This window comes from Lipomyces doorenjongii (assembly GCF_038497915.1).
Source record: "Lipomyces doorenjongii strain NRRL Y-27504 unplaced genomic scaffold V1508scaffold_126, whole genome shotgun sequence".
NCBI classification, from domain to species: domain Eukaryota; kingdom Fungi; phylum Ascomycota; class Lipomycetes; order Lipomycetales; family Lipomycetaceae; genus Lipomyces; species Lipomyces doorenjongii.
In genome coordinates this window covers 1-27829 of record NW_027118193.1, presented here as the reverse complement: position 1 = coordinate 27829, position 27829 = coordinate 1, and the positions used below count along the sequence as shown (strand labels likewise).

Below are 27829 nucleotides of genomic sequence, written 5' to 3'. Positions count from 1 at the left end.
GCCCCGCGTGTATAGAAGCAGCAATGCTTCTGTGAGTGCAAGTCCCTCGTGGATTGGAAGCCCCTATGGGGTCAAAAGACTCCCAAACACTCTGCATAATTTCGCATTTTTGCGGGTTTTGCGAGTTTTTGTGGGTTTTTTGCTAGGAGATTGAATTGAACGCACAAACTAAACGAGAAAGCGATCCCCCAATGCTGTATCCAGCCCAATGACAATTACTAAATATCTCAGTAAGACAAATGCTAGAACTACAGTAGAATGAAATCTTGAAACGAAACGGTATCTTACGTAGTCGGTGGACTCTGGATACGCTTTAGAATTTTTTCATGATTTACGACTCGGGGATCTATTGCTGCGTTATATGCCCCCGGCCGATCTATACACCGGCTCCGAAGCCTCCAATCAAGCACACGGCAAACCAAGACACGTCGGCCGCAACTCCCCGCATCAAACGCACGCTTCGAACTGAAAACGGCTAGCTAGAGCGGAGATATGAAACGGAGGTGTGTGAAACGGAGCGGGGTAATGGAAAGATGGCAGGTCCGAAGATTACTGCGTCCGATTGGTCACTCACTGTGCTCTTCGCTGTGCTCTCTGGGTTGTAGTTATCGTCCCTCAGCATGCTTGTGACGTCAGAAGCACTTTTTGGGGGAACCAATCAAAGCTCCAACGCACATTCAACCAAGAAACAGACGAGCCGGACTTGATATACGAAGAATACTGCAATACAACCACAACTTGCATTAGTTATTCTACAAACATCTCCACCGTCCAACCCCATTTGGATATTATGGGACTGTTGCAACATAGGCCGATTTTCAGCGGACATAGCGGACATAGCGTGGTAAAAAAAGAGGTAGATTACGCCGCTGTAGCTCGACGCCTGTCGCGATGTGTAGAAGATCGTGGATCTCCGAGATCTTGGATCTTGATTACTAAGCCCATGACAACCTCTGCGTCAGCAGCCGCTACAAAAGGATTCGCAGCCTCTGCAGGACTGTCTTGTCAACACACCCCTGAACAAGTTGAACCATTGATATTACCAAAAGATGTCTCCAAACGGCGTCAAGATCATCTACGGCGCCGCGGCCGTTGCGTTGAAGAGCATGGAGACACTGCAAGAGACATTCAGCGTGCTCGAGAAGCATGACGTCAAGGATCTGGATACCGCCTACATCTACGTATGCATGGCCTTTCGAATTCTGTCATATTGACGGGCTAACTGTTCGAATAGACCAAGAGCGAGGAAACCCTTAACAAGGCTGGTGCGCCTGCGAGATTCATCATCCACAGTAAGGCTCCCTGTTTCGAGCCTGGGGCGCTGTCAAAGGAGAATGTTCTGAAGGGTATCGACGAAACATTGGAGAGACTGGGCGTCAGCAACGTACGAAATAAAACTGGCACTCCTTCAAAGTTGGTATATATCTAATGACCAAGCAGATTGAGACTTATTTCCTTCATGCGCCGGACCCAACCACGCCAATTGAGGAGACGCTTTCCGCGATCGACGAGATCTACAATGCGGGCAAATTCAAACATGTACGTTGCCATTCTCCCCATAAAAGCAATGCACTTGGCAGCTAACCTCAACCGCATAGTTCGGCCTCTCCAATTTCAAGACCAGCGACGTCCAGAAGATCTACGACATTCAGTCGTCCAAGGAGAGCGTGCTCCCAACTGTCTTCCAGGGCAACTACAATGCCGTCTCGCGAAAAATCGAGAAGGACCTGTTTCCGCTGCTGCACAAGCTCAAGATCGCCTTCTACGCCTACTCGCCCATTGCCGGCGGCTTCCTGGTCAAGTCCCCCGAGGCACTGAAGGCCGGCACGGAGACGGGCCGATTTGATGTCAACGGTGCTTTTGGCCCGATGTACAACGGCCTGTACAACAAGGCGTCGCTACTCGAGGCACTTGCAGAGTGGGGCACCATTGCGTCAGCGGCGGGGATCTCCAAAGCGGCGCTGGCGTACCGCTGGATTGTGTTCCACAGTGCGTTGACGGCGGCGAATGGCGATGGGATAATTATTGGCGCGAGCACGACGGCGCAGCTGGAGGAGACGCTGGACGCGTTAGAGGACGGGCCGCTCGAGGAGGAAGTTGTCGCCAAAATTGAGGGCATCTGGAGTATGGTGGAGAAGGATGCGCCTTTGGATAATTATCATAGTTACCTGGCAGTAGGGAAATAGAAGAATTTGTGGCTTAGGTCTGTGATGAGTACATGGTAACGCAAGTGCGAGCACTTGGCCGGGTTCATTGCATTCCATTACAGGGATTAGCAACCCTTCTTTCGTGTGTTCCGATTACCACAAGAATCTATAGAAAGGAACATTTATTTGGCCAAAGGCGTAAATCCTCCCGGAAAGTGGGAAAATATTCCTTATAGCTCTCCCGCTTGACGCCTGTCGACAAGGCGTCGCTAGCACTGGTAGTGGACCAAGTGGCTTGGTTCTCCTGTCACGCCTGGTTCCACTCTCAATGCAGCGGGGACAGAGGAGACATTTTGTGACCAGGGTTTAACACGGACGCCAAGGCGAGTCAGGTGCGTCCGAGCGCGATTGTGTTACAATGTGTATCGTGTTCCGTGCTAGTTGGCGTCGAAGCGCGGCGACGGACGCCCCTGAACCGCGTCATTTTGATTTGCACGCTCACCCGAGTCCTTTGGTGTTACACTGTCAATAGTGGCCACCAAGGATGAGTAGTCGGGCCAAAGGTTCCTTCTTCAGTGAGCTTTACAGAACCCAGCGCGAGTGATTTGTTTATTCCTGGCGCGCTCTGAGTCGCGTCGAATACGAATACGAATGTACATTGCGAGCGATTTGGTTAGAGGGTGTTTAGTTGAGGTGAAAATATCGCGTATGTAACATCATCACAGAAATACCACGTGACTGGCTCTACTGAGCGACGGCCAGCTCATCGGTCCACCGGTACAGAGTCCGGTGGGTGATTTGCACTATAGTAAGGCACGCTACAGACCATACACGCGTCTCAATCTGATTGACTAGACTACATCATGGTATGTGATTGTGTACGTCCCTTTCCAGAGCAAACGAATTAGCATCTTTGTGCGTTGCTGGCACATGCGCCACAAGCATAATTGTTTTCTTGAGGAAGGTTGCACTACATGATGTAGAGCTACTCTTTCGGGAAATATTTCGCTATCTTATAGATGATGAGGCCACTAGGAACAAATTTAGCTGGATTTCTCCGGCGTTTGAGGTTGCGCCGGTCGGCGAAAAGGATCCGCACGCGCCGCACACGGTGCGTCAACATTCCTCGGTGCGGACGTTTGGATACCATTAAGCTTTGCGTTTATCATACCCCTCATTGTTGGCTTGCTCATTCGCGGGAGTCGTGCGCCCAAGTCAAATACAAATTCCATTCAGCGAATTGAATTGCTTTGGCACCTTAGTGGAAACTAAAAACTGTCAATTAACTTGGCTGGTTCAGCGCGCTGGTAGTTGGAAATCTCCCGTCTCTGGCCCGTGGCCGGCTTTTTTACGCCATTGGATGTAAGTGGTTGTACCATCGCATGGTACGAAGCGCGTGGATCTGCTTTGACACGTTGTTCCGAGCTTATTTGGTGAACATTGATGCACCACTCGCCAACGTAGTCCCGTTACCGGATATCCTGAACCCGCTGCTCCACATATATACTTAGCAATAAAAAATAGATTTGTTCCTTCGGTCGCATCTTGCTCGACCTGTCACCGATCCAGCATCTCCGTCCAGGTCAATCCAGGAAATTGCCATCGTTTCCCAGCAGACGCTTCAAGGGATGTTGCTCCAGTCGCCGCCTCAGCTGGCGTTAGGTCTCGGCTACTCTGGCTGACGGTCTCTGCGCTGCTGGCCTCTCTGGGATCGCTATTAACAAAGCGATCTTGGACAGCGCGCTTGTGAGCGGCTCGGCGTCGATGCTAAATTTGACCATCTCGATGTCCGCGACCTCGGTCGAATCGATATTCTCATACTATCTGCGCCGAAGTCCACTAGCCTAAAAGTTCCGCAGAGTGATTGACGTAACCTGAACGGTTTCTTTCTCTGGGCACAGGCTGCTGGTAAGCTCATGATTGCCACCGGCAGAGGAGGTTTTATAATTTTTATTGGATCCATGTCGGGATCTATCGTCAACTGGCGTAATCCGCAATGTACTTACAAACTCATCGAGATATCCCCTGGCTATATGGATACTCCTCTCAACACCGTATTCGAAGAAGGCTATTATCATGGATCGAAGTCTCGCACTCCCATGGGCGGCCTAGGCAGGCCAACCTGAAGAACTAGCTGGTTGCGCTATGTGGCTGGGCATCCAATGCTAGCTCCTTTTATACTGGCAGTGATATTCTCATCGACGGCAATTATACCATTCTTTAACCGCTTGTAATGTAATCTTCCCCAGTCAATGTCGTAATAATAGAGTTTGGTTATTTACTGTGGACATAGTGGCTGAAATAAATATGAATTTAAGCATAAAATATTGTTTACATTTGCTACTACAGAGCTATGAGATAACCGTGGAACTTATGAACCTTCCGCTCAGTCCACCAATAATCCGTCAGTCCACTGTACGGTGTCTTGAGACTGTATTTGGCCCATCCTCCGGCAACACCACTTGGTATGGACTTTCGCACTAACCCTATTTTTGGAACTGTAATGCAGTCGTGGGGCTGGCTGCAAATTCGATTGCTAGAGTGCGACGGCGGGCTCGTGACACAGTTGGCCCCCACAAGATTTGACGCGTGCGCTACGTTCCTCGTCGCCCTATTTGCCCCACATCTTCCAAGCATCGGAGTACAGATCCAGACCTTGCCATTTTCGTGCCCATTTCAGATATGGTCTCTTCTGCAAGTTTGCAGAATGCTCGTGCTTGTGATCAGTGCTGGTCTCGAAAGGTCAAGGTAGGGACTTCTTGTGCCAACGCCTGCTTCACTTCTGACGAGAGTAGTGTGGTCGTTCCTTACCGTGTCCGAGATGCAGTCGTCTTTCCTTGGAGTGCTCGTATATCAGGCCTCGAAAAAAGAAGGGGCCGTCTGGAAAGTAAGTAATAATTTTGTTTGCTGAAGATTGTGCGCGAAAATTAACCCGAACAGACGCGGGCTGATTCAGCTTGAGTCACTTCAGTCATCCGATTTAACGGAAGACGTCGTCAATTTTATGAGAACGCCAGAAGTAGCAATAATTATGCAAAATTCATCGTCAGCACTAACAGTATCACTAAATAATGAGCTTGTTCCGTCGGTCACGACGGGAGTGGGCCTGACTGCAAGCGATATGCTCCTTCAGTCAGATTTCTTTAGTTCTCTTTTCCTGCATATTCCGGAAAGTCTAGAGTCGGAGCTGTTTAGCAACGAGCATGACCTGTCATGTAGTGCTCCAAAATCGGTCAAAGTCGACATGCGCACGATGGATTCTTTGGTACATTCATATGCGTGGCGAATGTCGAAATTCTATCCGTTAGTCGACTGCACTTCTCTATTAACACGCCTGCAGGCCCGCGAAAATACGCAGAACCCCGAGTTTGGTGCGCTTGTTCACACAATCTGCGCGTTCGTACTACTGGAGCCCGTATTCAAGCGCGATGTCGTCCTGCAGGACAAACAGACCCTTTGCGAGAGGGCCCAACTCGCACAGACACTAATGGACGACGCGGTCGCAATGCGAAATATGGATCCATTATTTGTGGAGAGGCCTAGTGTCGACAGTATCCTTACGTCGTTCTTTCTATTTATGTGTTTGGACAATCGGCAGTTACCGCTTGCTGCGTGGCTACGGTTGCGTGAGGCGATGACATTGGCGGAAATTATGGAAGCGCAATCGCGTGACGACAAGACTATTACTGTTGAGGAATGGTGGAAGAGGGCAACATTATATAGGATGTTAGCTGTGACGGAACAGTGAGTGGTTGTCTCTGCGTCAACTCATAGGAGTTATGCTAACAATGCTAGCGCCCATGCTGTTGCACGAAAGTACGCGTTATCACAAAACTTACTATCTCGACTCCAGCGGTCCGCCTTTTCTACACAGCATCAAAGTCACTTGGGTGCATTTGGCGTAACGAAGCTTGTCAGCCTATATGGCGTTGTTGACGTCGACATCTTAGACTGCTGGAATGGGAAATGTGCTGCGAGTTCCGCAAACCATTGTACGAACTTCACTGCGGAGAGGGCGCTTAACATGCATCAACTCATATCAGAAGTCTACACGGAAGGCAATGCAGATGATAATTTACTCGGCGAGGATCAGATAGCTGATATTGCGATTTCACAACAATGGTTGCATAATCGGGTATGGACCGTTTGCCAGTCCCACGGTCTCCTAAGCGAAGGAGACTCTCCTGACGGCTTCCGGGAACTGAATGTTGGGTACGCAATGGATATTGCACGGGATACAATGCGGATCAGTAAATATTTCACAATGGAAAACTTTGAAGTTCATGGAATCGGATTTATAGGAAAGTTTTATGATATTGCGAGCAGTGCGGTCGTGGGAGTATCGTGCTACCCATCATTGTGGAGGACTAGAATTGCGGATTCTAAATTAGTGCCATCGGATATCGAGGTCTTGAACCAGTTTATTGCACTATTAGCTACATTTGGAGGCGGACAACATCCGTACTTGGTGCCGTTAATGTTGGCTGTTGCAGGGTTAACATCGTCGTGATAATCGGAATTATGCCCGTTTAAAAATTTCTGGTTGAACGCGTGAAATATGTGAATGCATGAAATGATAGATTTTTGAACCGCTGCAGTGAATGGCCAGAGGTTTAGTCCGTAGATAAACATCGACAATATCCATGCTTACTTGATATTCCTAACGCTGCCACTGATTTCGAAGCTTCCAACTAGGACGTCACGCCATTAGTAGATCAACTGCAGTACTTCTGACCTTCTCTAGCCTCCGCTGAAATAGCTCACTCTATGCCAATCCCTTTGGTTCCATTATCCGGATCCTGTAGGCAAACCCCTCTCGTTATAAAATATGTTCAGTATCACCTCAATGGCGAACTGCTGCCGTCGACCAAACAACACAAACGATCCAAGTCCTTCTCAGTACAGAGAGATCATTCAGGCAGTCGGGGTACGACTTGCCGGCGAGATGTTCCTATCCAACTCGTTAGCGATGATTGCGACCTCCCAATCGGTATTGAAGATCGACGCGGCTTAGCTTGTGAGATGACCAATAGCTTGTGCAGCGTCCGCTCGTCAGAGAGCTCTATCAGTCTTGTTAAGCTTCGATATATTCAACGGGCGGGGTTGATATTGCTCTTAAATATTACCCAACCGGTTAAGTTACGCTGAACAGAAAAGTAGAACAACGCGTGGTAACTAGCTATAAACGCGCACTTGCTACATTAAAGTATACAAAGTGTTAGCGTTAAACGCGGACCCACTGAAATCTCAATTGTAGACAAGCAGTCATGCAGACTAATGGGCACGGTATTTCGGCTGAGACGTGATGATCTGCCAGCCGGCCTTTGTGGGCAACGCCGCAGCAGCATCGGTAATAGTAGCGCCGCAGTCCGGCGGGGCTCGGCATTGTGAAGTAGCACCGACGGAGACGAGTCTCGCCGCAGTATACCCGAGAGCGCCGCGCGGAGTCCTGCCGCTTAAGATATAGTTCTAACCTGTCATTATGACAGTTTTTAGGCTTGCCGTTGTCTATCAGGCGCAGCAGAATTGGCGGATAATATAAGTATCGCCGATTTTGCTCTGAAAGTAATTGGTAATGAGAGGGAGCGTCTATTCGCAGCTTTGTTGCCAACTGGTCGTCAATTTAATATTAGTCTGTGGATGTCACGTTCTACAAACGTCACCGTCTATCTATATAGAGCCCACTTTCACTCGGATAACCTCTCCGCTCTATTAGTTGAATTGTTGTCGCAGCATCTCAAGAGAGTGTATTGGGGTTTCAGTTGATTTGGAATCGCTTTCATCGGGTTGCTTTCCAATATGCATCACAAAAACTTTTCAATCAGCCCTATTGCAGATCCAGCAGCCGTTGTCGGTGGCGATGGATGTCAATATCGATTTTCGGTGCTTGCTGACGGGCTCTTACGCTACGAGTGGGCGGCTGACGGCATCTTCGAAGACCGTGCGTCCACATTTGCTGTACGACGACAACAGCCAGTCCCTCACTTCCGAGTAATCGATCGCGGCTATGACCTGGAGATCATCACAGATAGAGTGCGTTTAGTTTACGATAAAAAGCGGTTTAGTGCGAGCGGTCTCAGCGCACAAGTTCGAGGAAATATCACGGAATGGCAAAGCGTCTGGCGATACGGAACTGAACCCATTGACCTAGAGGGCCGAAACAAACTTTACGGCACAGCGCGTACCCTCGATCTAGCAGATGGCCGTATTCCTCTTGGTCCTGCTGTTATCTCTCGCTGCGGTATTGCCGTAATAGATGACTCCGAGACAATGCTTTTCGTATCGGACGACTGGGTGGCCCCTCGTCCGTCAGGTGATCGTGTGGACGGCTATCTCTTTGCCTATGGTCATGACTATCGCGCTGCGATCCGGGCACTTTATGCCATCTCCGGTAATCAGCCCCTCCTACCACGCTGGGCTTTGGGCAACTGGTGGAGTCGTTACTATCCGTACACAGCAGACGAATATCTTGCATTGATGGACAGATTCCGTACGGAACGTGTACCACTTTCGGTTGGAGTCATCGATATGGATTGGCATATCGTCGATGTAGATCCTGTCCACGGCAGCGGATGGACGGGCTACAGCTGGAATTTGCAGCTCTTCCCAGATCCCGCTGGATTTCTCACTGCTCTGCACGATAGGGATCTAAAGGCAACCCTGAACGTGCATCCTGCTGACGGCATTCGCAGCTTTGAGGATGGCTACCACGAGGTCGCACAGGCACTCGGCCGTGACGTCTCGTCAGGGGACCCGATTGCATTCGACGTCATCGATCGTGAGTTTCTAAATGTCTACTTCAATGTCTTGCATCGGCGACTTGAGAACCAGGGCGTTGACTTCTGGTGGGTCGATTGGCAGCAGGGCCAATACTCTCGCACGCCTGGCATTGATCCACTGTGGATGCTCAATCACTTCCATTTTCTCGATAATGCCCGTGATGGGCGACGCCCGCTTACCTTTTCCAGGTTTGCCGGCCCTGGTAGTCATCGTTATCCGGTGGGTTTTTCCGGCGACACAGTCGTCACGTGGGCATCATTAGACTTTCAGCCGGAGTTCACTGCCACGGCGTCGAATATTGGCTACGGCTGGTGGAGTCATGACATAGGTGGTCATATATTTGGTAGCAAGGATGACGAGCTTGCTACTCGTTGGGTGCAACTTGGTGTTTTCTCGCCTATATTGCGCTTGCATTCATCGAATAATCCGTTCAACACAAAAGAGCCATGGGCTTTTGGATCCGAAGCCCGCGAAAACATGATTGAAGCCTTGCGACTCCGTCATCGGCTGATGCCGTACATGTACACTATGAATGTGCGAGCAGCGCGTGATAACGAACCTCTTGTGCAGCCTATATATTGGGATTACCCAAAAAGAGATGAAGCCTACAGCAACCGCAATGAATACCGTTTTGGGTCTGAGTTGATCGTAGCGCCGGTAACCACGCCACGAGACCCTCGGACAAGGCTTGGTGGTGTTCTTGCTTGGCTGCCACCAGGCCGATATGTTGACGTGTTTAATGGGACCGTTTACGATGGTGATCGCCATCTATGGCTGCACCGGTCCCTCAAAGCCGTTCCTGTCCTTGCTGCAGAAGGCGCCATTGTGCCACTCGATGCTGCTGCGGAACCACGCAATGGTGGACACAATCCGACAGCCATTGAAGTTATTATTGTGGTTGGTGCAGATGGGACTTTCGAATTGCTCGAAGACGACGGCACCGGAGTAGTTGTGGATGACGTGCAGTTTTCTCGCACACCGATCTCATTCTCGCAGGAAAGCGGTATTATTCGCATCGGCCCGACATCTCCGGTGATCTCTCTGGCGCCAATCACACGCGAGTGGACACTGAGATTCCCAGCACTTCCCAAACCGAAAACGGTCAATGTAGTAATTGAAGACAGAGAGCATGCTGCGGTAGTCACAGAGGAGAACTTTTACGGCACAGTAGTGCATCTGGGTCCAATACCACTTGATAAGGAATTCACAGTGGATATTGGCAGGCAGCCCAAGCTGGTCCCCACTGACGCCTCCGTACGAATATATCCAATTGTTGATGACGCACAGATCAGCTTCGAACTGAAGCTAAGCATCTGGAAGGCAGTCACTTCGGACGTGCCGCTCAGTGCGCGTATTGGGCAGCTACGTGCGCTCGGCTTAGACTTAGCGCTACTGGATGCAATACTTGAATATCTGGTGGCGACCCATGTTTGAGGCGAGTTTGCATACGGTGGATTAGAAGTACACCACTTTTGCCACCTTGTTCTCTAGCTCATATGTAGTTATTCTTGACTTGTAAATCGGAAAATATAGAGTAAATACAATTTATTTCTTTATTTCTTGTGTGTCTAAGAGGCCCGACTCCACTTTCTAATTCCTAGTGTTGTGGAAATGTCTTATAAAAAATTCTGCTGCCGCAAATACTGGTTTCCATCAAAAGAAGTTTCATCATCCTGAATATCCCCAGGTTCCAACTCGTCGCCCGGAATGGAGTCACGGTAAGGTGAATTAGTTTAGCTCAGACGGTTGGCGGATAAGACATTTGACTGAGCATTTAAAATCAAACGGTATGACTAACTTCGTGAAGAATAAGCTCTAACGGCATTACTCACGCATCTGGTATAGTGTGGTGGGCAGGATATCTTTTTCTGTTATATTCCTGTTATAATCTCGGATTGGGTATATGTCATTCTGAATCCAAATGATGGCCTTGGAGTTATGTCGTCCTAGGTGAGCATCCTGGAAGTTGTCCATTTCTTCGAGGTCGTTAACGTTAGTTGTAAGGACGAGCCACGCATAGGGTATAGGGTTCAGTGATGCCCCTGACGCGTGCGGCGACTGAATCAGGGTGAGTTGCCCACATGGCAGCCGCAGCAAGAGATTATTTAGCTATTCCTGTATCGGGGTGGCTGTCGAAAGAACTGTTAAACATTAAACACAGGAAGAACTCTTCAGGTACTCGCTGAGCGCCGAGAAGATGAGAAAGTCGATGTTGTCGAGGGCAGTTTATAAGGGGGCGGCGCGCCGGAGAGGAGTGATTTCATATTTTACTTGTCGCGAAAACTTACGAATATTACGAATAGTTTACCATAAAAGCGATATTATCGTATTCGCATTAGTACGGAACTAATTGCTGATAATCTCTCGGATGCTCGGATGCTCGGATGCTTGGAAGGTGACAGTTTGGTGGGAGCGGCTGGCTTTCTGTTACTGGGTCAACAAGCCATCAGGAAGGCTACAGTCGAATACATGAAATAGGGGATCGTGCACTTGAACAACTGACATTATATCTACAACAGCAAATAATCCCCCAAGTCTAAACGGTACGATCTGCAGACTACCATATGAAACTGTGCATGTACCAACCATTCATAACATTAACCTTCCGTATAACATAACAAACCACCCGGAGCTAAAAAATCAATGCCAACTACCTTCAGGCAGGCCAAAATATCCACCATTAGGAATTGACCTTAGTGTGGCTGTACCCGCACCGTCAACACCTGCAGTAGACACAGTATTTCCCCACCACTTTAATTTCTTAGGCTTGTATTGCAAGGCCAAGAAAATAAGTATCCCACTGAATGCAACACCGGCGGTCAATGCAGATGAGAGGATGTAATTATACTTAGCCCACCATGCGAGGTACCTGCGTCGTACAAAAAACATGAACAACGCAGATACATAGAACCCCGGAGTGTAGTACGAAAGATTATATAACGATCCGAAACGAAGGAAGCCACCAAGGAAAAGTACTGGATGGAAGTAACGCAGCTGGTTCGGAAAGAACTTCCGTGCAAGGAAGAAAGGGTACGCGAGAACGGCGCCAATCAAAAACCCATATTTCATAGTTGGATACAAGAAATCTAGTGTTCTTTGTGGACCAACAACACCCATCAGTAAAGTGTCAGCGTAGAGTTCATGAGCAAATGAGCAGACAAATCTCGCTGGCTGAGTCCAGGTGCAAAAGTCTGCCAAGCCCACGTATAAAAACTCCATACAGCCGGACGTGACTAAAATCTGAACAATTGTCGCGATGAGCTGACCTCGAAAGACAGCACGAGGCGGAAGCTTCGCATAGTGGGCAAGTTTCTGATCTCCCACAAATGTTTCTGACTGCTCATCCAAGCTGTAACCAAACATTCGGGTAAAGATGCAAGCGATTCCATTTCCGGGCACCATATAGCCACCAAGGATTGTGCCGAGGTTGTTCATGGACATGAAGTAACCAGTGGAGGCATAAAGCACAATGAAAGGAATGATTAACGCGAGCGATACCAACCAGACTATAATGATAACCCAGACTGGAGTTGTAGTGGGAAAATACTTCACCCCTAGACAGCCAACAACAACAGAAATCACTAGTATTATCACAAACCACCAATCCGGGACCTCCGGATATTGCCGCATCATGACTGAAATTGGGTCCTTGTATCGGTCATAATTCGATAGCTTCCGGTCTTTCAAGCTCTTGAAAAATCCAGTCACTGCTTCCTTAACAATTTTCCACTCGCTCAAAAACACATACACAAATCCAAACGTATAGACTGCATATGCAGCACTCTGATACATCAATTGGCCCGCAGAGATATATGGCGGCGAATAAGCCTCATAGCGCTCCTGAACGAAACTTCCGTTAACAAGTACCTTGGAAATATTATATTGCTGTCCAAATCGGTCATAGACGTTGCTAGTATTTGGCGGTATATATGCAGTAAACTTGTAATTGGTGTAAAACATAATTAGCATGGTAATAGCCGCAAATATTGTTCCGATGTAGCGGTTGGCGACAGTGTAAAATGGAACATTCATGGGCTGCGAGTTATTGATAACAGACCAATCAAACGATGTGATCGGGTTGAAACCCGCGCCTATCCTGGACCCGGTAACAAATGCTAAATTCTTGTTTTTGGGCGCAATCCAGGTGATCCAATTGAAAGTGCTTAGTGCGGTAAACAGATAGTCCGGAATAAAGAAGTAAACTAATGTGCCGAACATGACAGTCCAGAAGAGCTTGTATTTTGAGATCGTCCAGCCGTTAATATTTTTCCTGGTTTCAGGTATCAGTAATGTCCTGTTGAGCTGCAGAGTAGGAAGCACAGTCGGCCAGACGCTTTTTGATGGGTAGACGGCCCAACGTCGGAGAACGCCTGCTATGCCAAGACCAAAAAACTGACAAGACAAGCCCATGACCACTGTAAATCCGTAGCCGATCCAAGTCTCACCATAGAATAGCTTCAACCGCATGGTAGGACCATACGAATTGAAGATAGCAGTCTGGGCGCCAACGTTTGCGATAATGGTTGCAAACATCTGCTCCTTGAAAGACCATGGACCTGGATTTAAATGAAAGCTCAATGGTCCCAGTGACACTCTCTTGGCTGGCAAAATTCGAGCTAATGCCTCTCCGCATGGATAGATCAAGATCTGAATAACTTTCGAGGACAATGAGATGGACGGCTGACGGAAGCTCATCAATTGATTGATGAATGCTCCTACTGCGACCCAAAAGAGACCATTCACGTACGCGCGGAATGTCTCAGCGGGGATAGTGGGGTCATCAATGGGACTGCACACAGACCGCACCTCCGGGTATGGCGAATGATACTTGACCAAGCAAGCCTCAAGACGCAGATCCAAATCGTAGATATTTTCGCCGAGACCGTAACGCTCTTCACCTTCCAGTAATAAATTCATTTTGTGCAGAGTCTTCTCCGGAAAATTGATGTCGTCACCGTAGTACTCCAGAGCGTCCTTAAGCACTTCAAGTGCTTCAACTGCATCCATAGTCATCATCTTCTCGATAATGAAGTCCGCATCTTCAGTTAAAATATCTCCCATATCGTCCGAAGACCGTATGCGATCAAGTATGGCATCTCGCTCATGGACTTGAACAGTTAAGACTTCAACTGGCGCCTTCTTCTCAGGGTTGCTGCCGGAGTACGAGTCGGAGTCTCGTATGGATATGGTCCCTAGACCATTGGAAATGACAGTTTTCTCTAAGTAGTCCGCCATCTATAACTAGTAAGTAATTTGTTGATTGTATGTCAGCCATACGACAGCCGTACCTGAGCTCTCGACTAGGTTAACCTATTTATATTGGCTGTTTGCACCTAGAATATTTTTCCCGTGTTGTGTTTCGTACTGTCTCTAGCAGCCGCGACGTGCTACTAATTATATAGGAGGGTCGCCGCTCATTTTGGCGGAGACATTATATCGCGTTATCCATGCCACAAAGCGTGATGACAAAGTCCGCCTAATTGCCTGAAATTGAGACAAGGTTTAGCGAATAGTATTCCACCATTCGGCTGCATACGAGCTAACGATACGGCGTTCGTGAGCGTATCTTAGGTAAATGTTTAGACCGCAGTCGCACTAATGTGGAAGCTTATCTTATCTTCCTTTGACAACTAGCGCTGCAATGTACCGCAATTCCCCGTACTCACGTCGGCATGGTCAGTGGAATATGCACTTCTAACCGGAGAAGTTCCATAGCGACTATAATTTTGATGATATGCCACCTTCTTGTGCAATTAAGTTTTATACCTTATCCGACATTAGTGTGACAAGAAACAGATACCTCGAAAGTATGATCGAGATCAAATGAAGAGCAGTTAACAAAGTCGCATGCATCACATCTTAGCCAGCGGCGTGGGGCGGATACCCAGGACAAAATTGAGGCACAGACCCGCAGTTCCCGCGCCGCAATCTGGTGCACTAGTGCTGTATCGCTGCTATTACCTATTCATGATGGTGATAACAAATACCACTAAGATAATCTTAGGATGTCGATAATAAACCAAAAGTTCGCTTACCTGACTGCCTTAGCGTCCTTTGTAGAGATAGCGGGGCCGGGCCGTGGAAAGATGACCGCATGATAAGGATAAGTAACGGTCATGTTAAGGGCCGCTAGTTTAAGAGTCGGCCCAAGCGCTCACATGCGCTTCAAGTGCACTTTCCAATCGCCCGATTTATAAGCTGCACTGCGATTTGAAATTAGATTCCAAATATACAATACGAGCATAAATAATCCTTCTGAATAAGAAGGTGGGCCAATTATTTGGAAGACGGATGGAGACGAGTGACCAAAACTGGAAAGTAGGGCTACGTACGAAGTGACTTGTGAGACAAGCTATGTGATATTGATGCAGACCAAGATAAACGGCGCGACAAAGCTTTCAATACAGCGCCGTGCTATCGATTCACTTGGCACCTAAACCAGCGCCACGCTACTTCAGAGGAACGACAATTCCCGCGTATCGCTTCCACTTTCAATCTCGAGCAGTCGCTTGCATTAATAGCGCCGACGCGATGGATTAGTCAAACTGTGAGAATTGACCGCACAAAGATAGCAATAGCCGTAAAGGAGGAGTTGATGCTGCTTAATGCCAAATGGCGGTAAGTTAAGTTCCCCTTCCGGTCCCCGTTTTGACGCTAACGCATCAAGTAAGATGTCTAGCGGTCACATACAGTGTTTCGAGCCAAGGACAGCTTCATGCCAAGGATGCTTCATGCATGCAAATTAATGCTTTGCTTAGATCGTTCCGCACTTGGATACGATTTGCGAGTAGGGCTGTTGCGAAGGGGAATATTCGCAGATATCCGTCCCCGTTACGTATCTTGGCCCTCTTCGTTTTCCCGGAAGCGACAGGCCAACTGGGCTCTGCTTGAACGTATCCTCCTTAACTGGCAGACACTTATCGAAGCAAAAGGGGGAATCACAACCGGAGATCTTCTTATAGAGAAAGCTCGCCAGATATGGAAGTCTTTGCCAGAGTATCGAGATCTTCCAGAACCGCAATTTTTAGCTCAGGCTGGCTGCACCGGTGGGCCAGGGTTAGGGTCAGGTTGCGTAAGAGCTAGTAAAATCATTGTACACAAGTATCATCTCATTTTATAGATAGCAGACTAGCAGACTGACCTCCCAGTGTTTTTGTGGTACAAATTTGTTTCCCGTCAACGCGCAACTGAACCGGACATCCGATATAAAAGTAACTACTCAATATACTTCAAAACTTTAAGAATATCTTTGACTATGAGATTAAGCACATGAGCCAAGCAAGCTAATAAAGCTCTCGCGACCTTGAAAATCGTGTAAATCGTATGTTATAAGCTTCTTCTTTCTGCTTGAAGCCTAGACTTTAACAATTAAGGCCATTGTCACTAGCATTATCTGCAGTAACAGCGATCAGATTTTCGTGAGCTCCAGTTTTTTTGATCGTTCCTAAGCTTCTTGGATCTTTAGGCTTCCACTGTTGATTTATAGTTGTAACTTCAAACTGCTCCCAGAACTAGTGATTCGCAGTTCCATGTTTGAAGAAATCCTATCGTCCGCGAGGACTGCGGACGAGAGGTCATGCCCTTGAGCTTCCTCACTCAAAGTTCTAGGAAAATGGCTGACAGACGGTCTGGCTACTAGAATCCTCCGGTCCTAGCTCAAGCATGCTCTCAATTGCTGACTGTCAGTTACTGGCGACCGAGACATTCTGCTCCCGCTCCTCTCCTTTCAACCCATCATTCAATAGCTAGTGATCTACAGCTGGCAGGCGACGAGGACGTGTAGGAGGTTCCATGTCGAAGGCGTCAACGCCACAGCATATGCATTAATGAGTAGATATACCTAATTGTTGATAATATTTCAGAGGACAAAAATTGTGCAACAGTTGTAACCCTGATTAGGAATCCGATTACTGTACTATTACTGTACGATTTTACACTACACTGTACGATTGCTGTACGATTAAAGCTTCATTTTTGCATTTAACTTTACGATAATCTCAAGAGTTGATGGTAGCGTAACCGTATCAACCCCTATAATCCACAGACTGAGTTCAGCTCATAGGCTGTTGCCATTTTAGCGATATTGACGATACGATATCGTCGACGATAGGATATTGGCATTTCTATGTCTGACGATTGCCGTTTGACGATATTTATCGTCGACCCCCTGGTATTCCTGCAGCTTTTGAGACCAGGTGTAGCCAATTACGAAAAATATGATAGGGCATGGGCCCTCCCATAAAGTCGCCAGTCAAGGTGGACAGGCAAGTCCAAGGATGACTCGTTGATCTGAACTATCGTTCCGGTGCGGGTAGTTTGAAGCCGTTGAATGCTCGCAAGACCATCGAGGTGCCCTTCAAGTATTGCGAGATATAATTATGAGCAGGCAAGAATCCTCGAGACCTGCTTCAGGAGACAAGCTATGCAGCGGTATTTCTTTAACAAGGGGAGGGTCCGCTTTTGTCCCATCGTGCCAGTGATACGAAGAACGACGCTGAACTTAATAGAGCCGTCATCTTGGAGATGGGCCCAGAAAGTCACCCGACGCCAGATGAGCAGATAGCTCAACCAACGGCTCGTTAGAGGTATACTCCACAGCGTTCATTGCGGATTCCCGTATTTAAGAGCTCCCCTATCCGACTCATTAGGTCAATGGAAAGGTTAAGGAGAAGAACAAACTGAAGAACCTGGTGCATAGATGTATACTTAGCCAGAACCTCCGGCCGAAAGAGAATTCTTATCAAGAATGTGACGTCCTGTGGATAAGCCATAGGTTTGTCTCCGGCCATAAGATTCAGCGTCTCTCGAGTGCCAACGTGTCTGTAAGCCAAACTTTATGCTGCTCGGTCTCGTTGGTTTTTGAAGAACTTCACGGCGCCCCAGAATGTGTTTACATAACCTGCCATGGTCGACAATCGAATCTTGTCATTTCCATCAATATCTCTGTGTGTATGAGCTATCCAAGTGAAAAACTGTCGAACCAGAGAAATCGAAGGCCTAGGTCAGTTATGTCGAAAGTACTTCTTGCTATCTCCTTCTGGAGGGTGAAGCACGGAAACGGAGAACTCTTCGAACCAGTCGAGCAGCATCAGAAAGTTGGCCATTGTTCTTTGAGATTTCTCGTGCCGCGCGACCTCATTCCAATCCGTTCCGTCTGGAAACTGTCCAGGCACCGTCTGTTCTTCACACTTTTGTCTTTTAATGACATTGGATTTCACGCGAGCGCTTGGACGTCGTCTAGGTGGATTGCTACTTCGTGACGTCGTCCATCGATTACGGTTGTTGCAATGGTTTTCTTAACTTCGACGTAGGATTGCAATATCAGTGTGTATGTATGTGTTAATCGAGCGTTAAACACTTGTGGAGCGTTGAAGCTACATGAAAGTTGAGGCAACCAGACGCACTCGTTCGTCAGCCTGGCGCGTTGAACAGCTGTTCGGACCATGCCGCCGTAGTAGTATCGTTGGACAGCGGCACAGTACCCTTTAGTAGGCCAAGTCACCCAATATATAGACTAAATATTCAGGGTTCGGCGCGGGCGACGTCATGGCCGTCCATGGGCCTAAAACTTGCTCTGGCACGCCGCCGTCCTGAGCCTCCTCCTCTTCAACTTCAAATTGGATGCCGAAGCCCATCTTCCTCGCAACTCTGATCGATATCCGACCGGCCCCGCCGCCAATCATGTTGTTGAGAGTGTCTGCTGCGGACTTCATGGGCCTATAGTCCGGCATCCCCCCGTGGCCAATAGCAGCCATAAAAACGCATCCAACCACCCAGGGCAGCTCGCTCTCCTTCTCGATATACCGCGGCGTGTAGATTCTTTCAGCACCGGATCACAGGACTCTTTAACCGCTCGCAGTAACATCCACGCGAAGCGGTGCATATCGTCAAGTACGGGAACGCCATCTCGAGTGTTTCGGCGTGCCGGTCGAGTCAGCCACAGTCTTTTTGCCGACAGCATTTGCTTTGGCTTTCTGGCGCCGCATCCGCGTCCTCTCACTGAGCTACTGCGGGTCGTCGATTTGCGTCATGGTCAGGGTCCCGGTCACCGAAGAGCCCTCGCACTTGTACTCGTATCTGCTCGGCGGTCCAGTCCACATCGGCCCGCGCCAAACTTGAACATGGACGATACCTTAGCGCCGTCCTTGATGCCTCGTGGACCGGCACGGGAGGCGAGGACAATGCCGCGTCGGCGCTTAGACAGAGACGTCGTTACGTCAAATATCTCAAATATGTTCATCCAGTTGTCATCCTCTCGGGTATCACACGTTATGGTGCGACATACAATCTTTCCTATTTCACACCAGGAATGTATTTTTCGTTTATTTTCATGTTTTTAATCCGGCGTCGTTACATCATGTGGTGGACCAAGTATAACTATATATTGTCGTCTGGTCTTACAGCCGGCATGGCGTTTAGTGGTATCCTAATCTTCTTCGCGTTTCAATATACTGGGCATTCACTAAAGTAGTGGGGGACAACGGTCCAAACTGCGGGTGTCGATGGCGCCGGCGTTGCGACGTTGCGTACCGTCCCAGTTGGTGGATTTGGACCCCAAGTAGGTTCGTGGCAATAGTTGTATGGCGGTTTGTATCGATTCAGGCGATATTTGCTTAGTATATGTAGTTTGCGACTTCGTGCGAATAGTCGTTATGATTTTATGAGCTTTGTGCAATAACGTATAAAGAAGAGTGCAAATGATCCTACGCTTGTTGCTAGGAGTCTGAGCGACGTTTATGTATCGTTCTCAGAGTTCAAACTCCGTCTACTTCCGAATCATGCCGCTCCGCAGCTAAAGGTTTTATTCTAGCAGCCTCATGGCGAGTAATGCAATTGACTATGCCCGAGGGTCCAAGTTCCTTTAAAATCCACTCCACCGAAAAGTGGCTAATACTGTTCTCAAAAACTCGGTAACAACTTACAAAAACGATACAATAGTGCATGTGAAGCTAGTCCCTTCTATTGCATTATGGTGATTGCATTAAATCTGTCGGAAGTATAGCTTCAATCTCCACTTGTCATATCTCTTTGTCAAATCTATTGTTGTATTTGTGGATATATAGAGCTGAAATATTCATGAGGCTAGTAAGATTAATAGCTAGACTCTTAAGGTCATAACTTCAGTCATTATTTCATCTCTATCTATCTTTAGAACTTCACATGAATAGAGTATATCAGCGGCCGGACGAGCGTCATATTTTAGTGCAGCGATACTGCAGATTCTGGATTTACTTAGCAATTTCGCAATTATACCCTAAGAAATTTATCCTGTCTCTACTCGAAGTAGCAGGGCTTACAAAGCAGCAGACCGTTTGTGGAAGGTTGGCAGAATCCCATGAATACTACTCAGCCTGATTAGAAAGATCGTCTTGCACTTGCTCTGGCAGTGGTTGCAATGGCTATTAAAATTTATAATCGCTGCACCACTCATAAATAGATTTAAGCTCCATATTAAATCAATTTTTTATATCTTATACGCTCTCACACATACCTATATATCTAAGATATCTACCTGGAGTAAGCTCATTTTGCCCTAGTCCCTACCAAAGAGTTTACGAACGAGATAAAATCATCAACATAGGTCATTCTATCAACAACTTCAATCGCTTCTCGAGGCCTTCGATGACTTTCCTCACCGTCTCTGGCATTAAGACTCCTTCTTCGTACGACGCGTTAATAACAAGTGCACCCAATTCGGCACTAGCCACGTTGAAAACTATGCCAGCATTGCCAACGCTTGCTTTTATAGCGGCAGTTGAGGACTCTACGTGATTGATGTTCCATCCACCAGAAATTTCTCCTCTAATCTGCCGGAAGACGCCAAGGTTCGACACTAAAAGTGAGTAGTTCGTGAACAAACGGATATTGTGGAAGCCCTGAGAAACAAATTCCTCTTTATCCTCGCCTACTAATTTTGCAGCAACGTACTCTTTCAAAGCTGTATTGGACTCATTTATATCTTCGTGGAGTCTGGCTCCGTACCGCCGAGCTAGATCCCATAAGTGCGCTCGTAGAGAAAGACCGTCTCCAATACCTCCGACAATCGTCAGATCTCTTCCGGCTTCGCGATATCTTCCTAACCATTGAGCATCTGCAAAGGTACCAACTGCGTTCAGCATGACATCGACACCTTTGTTGTCCTTCATATATCGTCGCATGTCCACCGCTACTCGCGAAAAACCAATCTTAGCTTTGGGATAAATATCTGCTGCCAAAGTTACTTGAATCAAGGTGTGCAGCACCGCCGTTAATGTCGTATTATGAATTCTGCAGGCAACGAGACACTTCTCCTTCGTTGTACAGTTGATTTTCATGCTTTCAATCCTGGTGACTGTACGCTTATCTTTCGGGAAAGGATTTGTGGGTGTTGGATATTTCTTGGTGAAGGTCGCATCGGAGAACAAAAACGACTCGCTACTGAAGATGAGTCGAATAATTATCCACCACAGGAAGGCATGAACAATGTATATGATCGAGACATTTTTCTGAAATAGGGCTTGGGAGTGGCCCGGCGGTAATGTAGTCGGTATATTGACTATAGACCCTTTGTTGCCAATTGAAATCCGGTCTATTATCTTCTGTGCTTCAATGTCATTCAGTGCCGCCAGTAAACTCCGATGAAATGCATAACCTGACAATCCATCGCCAATCATATGGTGGTAAATAAACAATGCATGTGTATTATCTACAATCACAAGCTTCCATAAGGGCCGTGTCCTATCCTTAGTATCAAACCATTCATTATGTGACTTCTCAATGATCCGCTGTAAGCCTTGGTCTCTGCCATCGCGCGGCACAAACTCAACGCAGTCCCTCAAGTTGACGGTGTTCAAGCGCGCTTCCCACAGTCTATGGCTTCCCTTCTTCCGTTGGGATGGTTGGTCCACGCCTATAATGCCGAGTGCGGGATGCTGATTAATAACTACCGGAAGGGCTTCAAAGAGTGCTGGAGCAGTTAGTCCACGCTTGTCACTGTGGGTGTAGGTTGCGGCGACCAAGATGTTTGATTGAATTCCAAGTTCATGGAAGAGGTTAAACATCGTCTCATGAGGACCTATGCTGTGTGTTGGCCGGGCCGTGATATATAACATCGCACTCCATACTTACCTGCCTTACGAATCAGTTCATATTTACTATCCGATTGCGACCTCGAGCTTCGATTAACGTGCTCAAAGATAAGTTCAGGTTTTGCCGTGTTAGGTCTGGACGACATCGCTGAGATTCAAGTGATCTATATTAAATGCTGCGCTATATTGTATATTCTATATGTAATTGCTTGTCACCCTAGAGATGAAGCCCGAAATTTAGATGCCCTGAACCCAAGCATGCGGCTGAAAACTCAACATTTGCCTTCGGCCCACAAGCTAACCCTTCTGGATTGTGACCATATGTGACTGCAACAAAATTAACGAGCAGCTCGATATGAGGCAGACCGCTTACACGCATAATTTGGGCCTTTCGCCGCCTCGAACAGTTTCCACGTGGCAGGCGATAGCGATCACCAGGCGGGACAGAGCCCAGACACCCAGGCCAGCGATGTGGTATATAGTCTACAGGAATTCCCACTTCAATTATAGCGAGGGAGAGTACATAAGTTATGCAAATCCTAGGAACGAGAAAACGTCAAAATATAAATCCGGCACATTCTTAGTGAAAATGCTAACTGGGAACCGCAGCCTCCAACAAATAGTAGCTAAGCTTCATCGAATTGATATCAAGGAACGAATCTCCAATTTGTGGGCGACATCATAGTGTTTGGCATTGCGGATAAACTGGGGACTGATAAGACGATCAGGAGGGGCCACAATTTTGTGATTAACTTATGTTTTATTATGGAGAATCGTGGAGCTTCAGCGCGCTATTCCTCTTTGGGAACTCTAAAATTTCATGTCGTGCCAATTTGTGCACCGCTACGTTGACTTACCCTGATGTTTACTACACAAGCTGTGCCAGCAAACGACGCGTTCCAGTTCCAGAGATGTCCAATTCGGACGTGGATTGTTACTCAACTTGTTGACCAACACGAAAACCACGAACTCCGAGGCATTAACCCACTTGCATACCCTGAGAATCGACCGTTGGGTGCTGGAGCCAGAGAAACGATGCTCGATCTCGTCCGGCACTCAAATGCGTCCTACACGTCAATTGCGTTTGTTGTAAACAACACATATGGGCTATCCTTGCTAGGCAGGGACGTCTACAATCGGTCATATGATCATACGCAGACGCAAGGTGCATCAATCGCAAAGTTCATCGAATCTTTGCTGAGTGAAGGCTACATATACCGAACAAAATTGACTATGGATAACACATTCGAAAGGCAAGCCTGTACAGTCAGGTGGTTATCCTTGACGCTACATACAAGACAAACAAGTTTAAAATGCCCTTGGTGAATATGGTGACAGTCGACAGCAATAAGCGCACGATCCGAGTGGCCTTGTGCTTTGTGACAAGGGAGCAAGCAAGCTCATACACATGGGTTATGCAGCAATTGAGTGAGTGAAACTATAATTTGCACAATGGCCAAGCTAACATTCAGATCAGAAGAGGTTGTCTTCCCAGATCAGACTCCCCCTGTTATCATTACCGACGCGGACAAAGCTCTCATGAAGGCACTGTCCACGGTATTCCCAACGACAGTCAACCAGCTCTGTAGGTGGCATGTTGAACAGAATATCTTGAAGGATTGCCGCAAGTTTTTCCAGACTATGCACGAATTTATGCATTCATGAAATGCATCAAACAGATTGCGAGCCCTCTCGAGGAGCAAGATCAGGGTAGCATGCTGACTCAGCTCCAAAACGACTATCTGTCAGAACCAGTCAGCTACTTTCTAACCCAGTGGTGGCTGAATGGCCAGGGCGAACGCTGGGCCGAAGTGCATATTCGTAAACACCCGAACCTTGGGATTAGCTCCACTTCGCCGGTGGAAGATAGTCATGGTGCAATGAAAGGTGGGCTGACATCGTCTTCTGGGAATCTCAGTACAGCAGGCAAGATAAATCACCGAGAAAGAGTTCGAGTAGAACAGCTCAGCATCCTGAGTTCAAACGAGAATTTGCGCGGGCGGCAGGAAATTCGAAACCAGACTGAGACTACCAACCTGTGTACAGCGATTTCTAGGCCAGCATTGGACATTGTGTACACGGAGGTCATGAAAAAGGTCAATAATCAGGAGGAGCCCGGTACAAAGTACGAATGCAGTTTGTGAAAATTTTACATCGGTACCAGGGTTCTAGATGTACAGGATCATATTCATCCTCGTTGGAGGGTGAACCCGGAACTGTCCCTATCCATATGATACTGGTTTTAATACGCAGAAGATTTTCACAACAGATTTGGTACTTCTGGGTTACAACCCTCATTCGTACACAGGAAAGCTCGGTCCGTTCTTTCTTTCAACGGCTACTGGTGGGATATATCGGCAACAGATTGTTATAGAGATGAAGATAACCGAGGCAGATGGAACTGCCATTTCACCTTGGTTTGAAGAAGTTGCTGTGATTACCGTTGCAGAGCCGGGCGCTCCGCAATGTCGGCTATCTGGAAATGCAATGCGTAATTTCCTTTATTTTGCCACAGCCCCTGGAAACTCAACGCTTTATGTTCAAAGAGGAATAACGGCATTATATCCCAACTTCCGGTTATCTAGCTAGACGGCAATCCTGTATTGTTATGCTAATCATGTAGAGCGGTTGTGCAGAGGGAGAGAGAAGGTTTGCTAAATTGCTGTTATTATCCCATCGGTGCGAAACTGTATTCTTAGTAAAATTTTCTCAATTTTCATTGCTTATTGGTAGGGCTGTTGACGATACGATATCGGCGACTTTTCACGCAACGAATACGATATCCGCGAAATAAAAAGTCTACCGATATTTATTTGTAATTTTATCGGCATATTTTGGAGTCTGCCGATACTATATCGGCGAAATCGGCTCTGATATCGGATCCGTACCGATAATTGTGATTATATCACGTGACCGAAATCCCCTTTGTCCAATCACAACCTGCTGATTTCCAGTCATGGGCCCAGAAGTCCATATCCAACTCGCAGATATTTGCTTGTGTAATTGTTTAGGCAACAAATATGGACCATAGTTCTCGACCCAGCCGCCAGAGACGCCTGGATTACCGTCTTCTGAATGACGGAAGTGATGAAGTAGCTGCATTCGAAGATCGTATGCAAGAATTACCGATGGCACGCGATTCTGTCCTCTCGGATGAATTGACTTTTGGCGTCGCTGATAGTCCAGATTGCGAAATCCTTCTCTCTCAATCAATTTCTCAGTATCCTACAAGCCCAGTAACCGTGGATTCCAGTTCTTCCATCATCTCGGAAGATAGTTGCACGATTCAACCACGCAAAAGAGCGTCGCCGGCTACTGAGTGGATGTGGGCGTATTTCGAGACTACAGAGTACAATCGGTCATGGATAATGAAGAGGACAAAAGCAAGAGGCTTACCGACCGTGATATCCGTTGCATTTATATCGATGAACAAACTGAGATTCAGGGTAATTGGAAGACTACAGATTCGGCAAGGCAAACTTCAACTTCAAACATGGAACATGGCAAGATATCTGGAGAAGCATTCAATTTACGCTCCTGACTCTATCCCTGGAGCTTCTGACACAAAAAGCAGCCTTCTATCGCTGACTTTTTAAAAGGGAAACAGAATCTTACAGTCCAGCAACTTCTCGAAAGGAGCTTTTCGCTGGATAGTTACGGAGAAACAAGCATTTACGACTATTGAATCTCCTGCGTTTCAGAAAAGTTTTTGTGATATCCCAGGGATAACCCTCCCTCTCTCCTCACGCCATACAGTTCGGCAGCGACTTGTTGAGGATTTTCCAACACAGCGTCTCCGATTAAGAGAAGAGCTTGATTCTACTTGCAAGACCATTGCATTATCACTCGACATCTGGACTAGCAAGAACCATCTCCCAATCATAGGAATTATTGGCCATTGGCTTACCGAGGATTTTGAATATCGAGAGAGGGTTCTGGAATTTACTGAGCTCCGTGGTTTACACAGTGGAGAGAACCTGGCAGCCGCGGTCAAAGAAATACTCGTAGAACTAGGACTGCAATTCAAGGTGATTACCATCACCGCTGACAATGCAAGGAACAACGAAGTAATGGCGTTTGTATAACAGCCTCAAGGCTGAAAACCCTGAGAAGGAGCCGTTATTCCAAGTAGAGGAAAGTTTTGTTCGTTGCCTCGGACATATTTTGATCCTTATCGTTAAGGATATACTCCGAACTCTAAAATCTGACAATATTGACGAGGCATTTTCTGCTGGTAATGACCTCAGCGATGGAATATCTCGATTTGCCTCGACAGGACCATTAGCCAAGCTTAGAATCTTCGCCCTTTGGATTGACAGAAACCCCCAGCGAAGGCAGAAATGGAAGGAAAACTCTGCAACTACTTTCTTAACCTGCGAAATAAGTTCACCCAATACGATGTTGAGACAGGGTGGAATTCGACATTTCGGATGTTGAATGATGGGCTTCAAGCCAAAAGTCAAATCAACAAGTTTTTAGAGCTACAAACGAACATCCCACCGTTCTCATCTGACGATTGGCTATGGCTTGAACAAGTCAAGATGATTCGCGAAGTTTGATGAACCGTGCCTGATGATATGGTCACGTGACTGTTTCATCTTTTCTCTCTTCCTATAATCTGGTGGTTACTATTTCTAAGTTCGAGAGCTCGCTACAACGACGGCTTACTGCTTACACGCTCTGTTAACCTGTGTCACACGTTTAGGATGAATGAATCTGGATGAGTTAATGATGCCAACGGCACAAGACTTTTCCGTTTTGGTAGGTGAGCCCGAGCCCAATTTGTACGGGCCACTTCCAATTATCCGTGACGATATCGTATCGGCAGTCGTCAAATTACGACGATATCGTATCGGCAGACTTCCCACTAGACGATGCCGTTTGACGATATATATCGGCAGACATTAAGTTAGATGATGCCGATTGACGATATGGAAAAATAGTGCCGATATCGTATCGTCAACAGCCCTACAGTATGCTTGTCCCACCTGTACGGCCACGGCAGCATGTGTCAGGAGCCTGAGACGTCAAATGGACCGCCACAGGGACAGGGCTCAGGAAGAGCGTCCGTCTGAACCGAAGCCAATTCAGGATCCCTCAGAGGACCTACACAGCAGTGAGCGGAGAATTGATGACACCGAGACACTGGTTACGTGTGGCGATATTTCCGAGATCCGCTCAAGCGATATTTCCGAGATCCGCTCAATGGAGGACCTGGGGTTCATGCCAACGTGGACGGTCGCCATTTGTACTCTTTGCAAGTTTGTTGTTGATAAAGCACTGCTTGTTGACCATCTCGGGCTAAAGCATGGGCTCGACAATCCAAATGACGGTGCTATTTTGCAGGTTGCGCGCCAATACGCTCCTCGGCCACATCTTGCAATTATATGGAATGAGGCAACAGAGAACCAGGTAGATAAGTCCATGGGACCAAGCAACTATAACGCGACTTAAACGAGTTGATACACTTAGTGTATTACAGTAAACTAACCAATCTATACCAGAGCGTTTCTGACTAATCCACTACATTTGAATCAGGGCTGTAGGCGGATAGGCGGATAGGCGGATTTGGCGGATAGGATATCCGCCGCGGATACGTATCCGCGATCCTTTGGATTGGCGGAGCCGATGGCGGATATGGCGGATATGGCGGATAATTCATATATTCTCTAATCAAATTTAAAAAGTCAAATATAACATCCTCAGGAAACAAATGTGTATACGAATAAGCGCAGTATCAAAATAAGTCAAACAATTGTCTGACAGGGCGACTTTCTCTCTCCGAGGGCGACTTTCTCACGGAGAGAGAATATATTTATCAAGAATTTTTCTCCG

At 47.3% G+C, this 27829-nt stretch overlaps 12 protein-coding genes across 12 annotated transcripts; 9 read left to right on the top strand and 3 right to left on the bottom strand.

Moving 5' to 3' along the window:
- The first annotated feature begins 944 nt into the window (after window positions 1-944).
- V1508DRAFT_427634 (Aldo/keto reductase) lies at window positions 945-2448 on the top strand. The gene is made up of 4 exons (XM_066941706.1): window positions 945-1181; window positions 1235-1384; window positions 1441-1539; window positions 1599-2448. The coding sequence occupies exons 1-4, from the start codon at window positions 1050-1052 to the stop codon at window positions 2184-2186; spliced, it is 969 nt and encodes a 322-aa protein (XP_066792500.1). The 5' UTR covers window positions 945-1049; the 3' UTR covers window positions 2187-2448.
- Window positions 2449-4745: 2297 nt separating this feature from the next.
- On the top strand, window positions 4746-6783 carry V1508DRAFT_427631 (uncharacterized protein). Its single transcript, XM_066941705.1, has 4 exons — window positions 4746-4895; window positions 4943-5034; window positions 5088-5891; window positions 5943-6783. Exons 1-4 carry the CDS (start codon window positions 4830-4832, stop codon window positions 6655-6657), a joined length of 1677 nt encoding a protein of 558 aa, XP_066792499.1. The 5' UTR covers window positions 4746-4829; the 3' UTR covers window positions 6658-6783.
- Window positions 6784-7642: 859 nt separating this feature from the next.
- On the top strand, window positions 7643-10451 carry V1508DRAFT_427629 (glycosyl hydrolases family 31-domain-containing protein). The gene has a single exon (XM_066941704.1). The coding sequence runs from the start codon at window positions 7947-7949 to the stop codon at window positions 10359-10361; it is 2415 nt and encodes an 804-aa protein (XP_066792498.1). The 5' UTR covers window positions 7643-7946; the 3' UTR covers window positions 10362-10451.
- Window positions 10452-11416: 965 nt separating this feature from the next.
- V1508DRAFT_44339 (OPT oligopeptide transporter protein-domain-containing protein) lies at window positions 11417-14451 on the bottom strand. Its single transcript, XM_066942384.1, has 2 exons — window positions 14216-14451; window positions 11417-14162 (listed from the first exon to the last, which is right to left on the bottom strand). The coding sequence occupies exon 2, from the start codon at window positions 14160-14162 to the stop codon at window positions 11568-11570; it is 2595 nt and encodes an 864-aa protein (XP_066792497.1). The 5' UTR covers window positions 14216-14451; the 3' UTR covers window positions 11417-11567.
- Window positions 14452-17501: 3050 nt separating this feature from the next.
- V1508DRAFT_427623 (uncharacterized protein) lies at window positions 17502-18114 on the bottom strand. The gene has a single exon (XM_066941703.1). The coding sequence runs from the start codon at window positions 17714-17716 to the stop codon at window positions 17507-17509; it is 210 nt and encodes a 69-aa protein (XP_066792496.1). The 5' UTR covers window positions 17717-18114; the 3' UTR covers window positions 17502-17506.
- Window positions 18115-19167: 1053 nt separating this feature from the next.
- On the top strand, window positions 19168-19398 carry V1508DRAFT_361737 (uncharacterized protein; the record flags this gene model as incomplete). The annotated part of the gene is made up of 1 exon (XM_066937200.1): window positions 19168-19398. A coding segment is annotated over one exon (231 nt), but the record flags the coding sequence as incomplete, so codon positions are not given.
- A 951-nt stretch (window positions 19399-20349) lies between these two features.
- On the bottom strand, window positions 20350-22210 carry V1508DRAFT_427619 (alcohol acetyltransferase). The gene is made up of 2 exons (XM_066941702.1): window positions 22035-22210; window positions 20350-21981 (listed from the first exon to the last, which is right to left on the bottom strand). The coding sequence occupies exons 1-2, from the start codon at window positions 22138-22140 to the stop codon at window positions 20510-20512; spliced, it is 1578 nt and encodes a 525-aa protein (XP_066792494.1). The 5' UTR covers window positions 22141-22210; the 3' UTR covers window positions 20350-20509.
- A 557-nt stretch (window positions 22211-22767) lies between these two features.
- Window positions 22768-23512, top strand: V1508DRAFT_44262 (uncharacterized protein). Its single transcript, XM_066942343.1, has 2 exons — window positions 22768-23422; window positions 23472-23512. The coding sequence occupies exon 1, from the start codon at window positions 22856-22858 to the stop codon at window positions 23318-23320; it is 465 nt and encodes a 154-aa protein (XP_066792493.1). The 5' UTR covers window positions 22768-22855; the 3' UTR covers window positions 23321-23422; window positions 23472-23512.
- On the top strand, window positions 23400-24254 carry V1508DRAFT_44284 (uncharacterized protein). The gene is made up of 2 exons (XM_066942360.1): window positions 23400-23422; window positions 23475-24254. The coding sequence occupies exon 2, from the start codon at window positions 23656-23658 to the stop codon at window positions 24136-24138; it is 483 nt and encodes a 160-aa protein (XP_066792492.1). The 5' UTR covers window positions 23400-23422; window positions 23475-23655; the 3' UTR covers window positions 24139-24254.
- A 116-nt stretch (window positions 24255-24370) lies between these two features.
- On the top strand, window positions 24371-24832 carry V1508DRAFT_427614 (uncharacterized protein; the record flags this gene model as incomplete). Its single annotated transcript, XM_066941701.1, has 1 exon — window positions 24371-24832. A coding segment is annotated over one exon (209 nt), but the record flags the coding sequence as incomplete, so codon positions are not given.
- Window positions 24833-24958: 126 nt separating this feature from the next.
- On the top strand, window positions 24959-25901 carry V1508DRAFT_427613 (uncharacterized protein). Its single transcript, XM_066941700.1, has one exon. It carries the CDS (start codon window positions 25015-25017, stop codon window positions 25588-25590), a length of 576 nt encoding a protein of 191 aa, XP_066792490.1. The 5' UTR covers window positions 24959-25014; the 3' UTR covers window positions 25591-25901.
- A 704-nt stretch (window positions 25902-26605) lies between these two features.
- Window positions 26606-27577, top strand: V1508DRAFT_427611 (uncharacterized protein). The gene has a single exon (XM_066941699.1). It carries the CDS (start codon window positions 27026-27028, stop codon window positions 27446-27448), a length of 423 nt encoding a protein of 140 aa, XP_066792489.1. The 5' UTR covers window positions 26606-27025; the 3' UTR covers window positions 27449-27577.
- Window positions 27578-27829: the final 252 nt, after the last annotated feature.

Excerpts from the sequence above, each read along its gene's own strand:
- V1508DRAFT_427619 (XM_066941702.1), bottom strand. The coding sequence starts at position 22,140 with ATGTCGTCCAGACCTAACACGGCAAAACCTGAACTTATCTTTGAGCAC. Across the intron at positions 21,982-22,034 it reads TGAACTGATTCGTAAGGCAG|GTCCTCATGAGACGATGTTT; the intron begins GTAAGTATGGAG and ends CACACAGCATAG.
- V1508DRAFT_44339 (XM_066942384.1), bottom strand. The coding sequence starts at position 14,162 with ATGGCGGACTACTTAGAGAAAACTGTCATTTCCAATGGTCTAGGGACC.
- V1508DRAFT_427611 (XM_066941699.1), top strand. The coding sequence starts at position 27,026 with ATGGACCGCCACAGGGACAGGGCTCAGGAAGAGCGTCCGTCTGAACCG.
- V1508DRAFT_44284 (XM_066942360.1), top strand. The coding sequence starts at position 23,656 with ATGAAATGCATCAAACAGATTGCGAGCCCTCTCGAGGAGCAAGATCAG.
- V1508DRAFT_427623 (XM_066941703.1), bottom strand. The coding sequence starts at position 17,716 with ATGGCCGGAGACAAACCTATGGCTTATCCACAGGACGTCACATTCTTG.
- V1508DRAFT_427634 (XM_066941706.1), top strand. The coding sequence starts at position 1,050 with ATGTCTCCAAACGGCGTCAAGATCATCTACGGCGCCGCGGCCGTTGCG. Across the intron at positions 1,182-1,234 it reads TGGATACCGCCTACATCTAC|ACCAAGAGCGAGGAAACCCT; the intron begins GTATGCATGGCC and ends CTGTTCGAATAG. Across the intron at positions 1,540-1,598 it reads ATGCGGGCAAATTCAAACAT|TTCGGCCTCTCCAATTTCAA; the intron begins GTACGTTGCCAT and ends TCAACCGCATAG.
- V1508DRAFT_44262 (XM_066942343.1), top strand. The coding sequence starts at position 22,856 with ATGTTTACTACACAAGCTGTGCCAGCAAACGACGCGTTCCAGTTCCAG.
- V1508DRAFT_427629 (XM_066941704.1), top strand. The coding sequence starts at position 7,947 with ATGCATCACAAAAACTTTTCAATCAGCCCTATTGCAGATCCAGCAGCC.
- V1508DRAFT_427631 (XM_066941705.1), top strand. The coding sequence starts at position 4,830 with ATGGTCTCTTCTGCAAGTTTGCAGAATGCTCGTGCTTGTGATCAGTGC. Across the intron at positions 4,896-4,942 it reads GCTGGTCTCGAAAGGTCAAG|TGTGGTCGTTCCTTACCGTG; the intron begins GTAGGGACTTCT and ends TGACGAGAGTAG. Across the intron at positions 5,035-5,087 it reads AAGAAGGGGCCGTCTGGAAA|ACGCGGGCTGATTCAGCTTG; the intron begins GTAAGTAATAAT and ends TAACCCGAACAG.
- V1508DRAFT_427613 (XM_066941700.1), top strand. The coding sequence starts at position 25,015 with ATGGACCATAGTTCTCGACCCAGCCGCCAGAGACGCCTGGATTACCGT.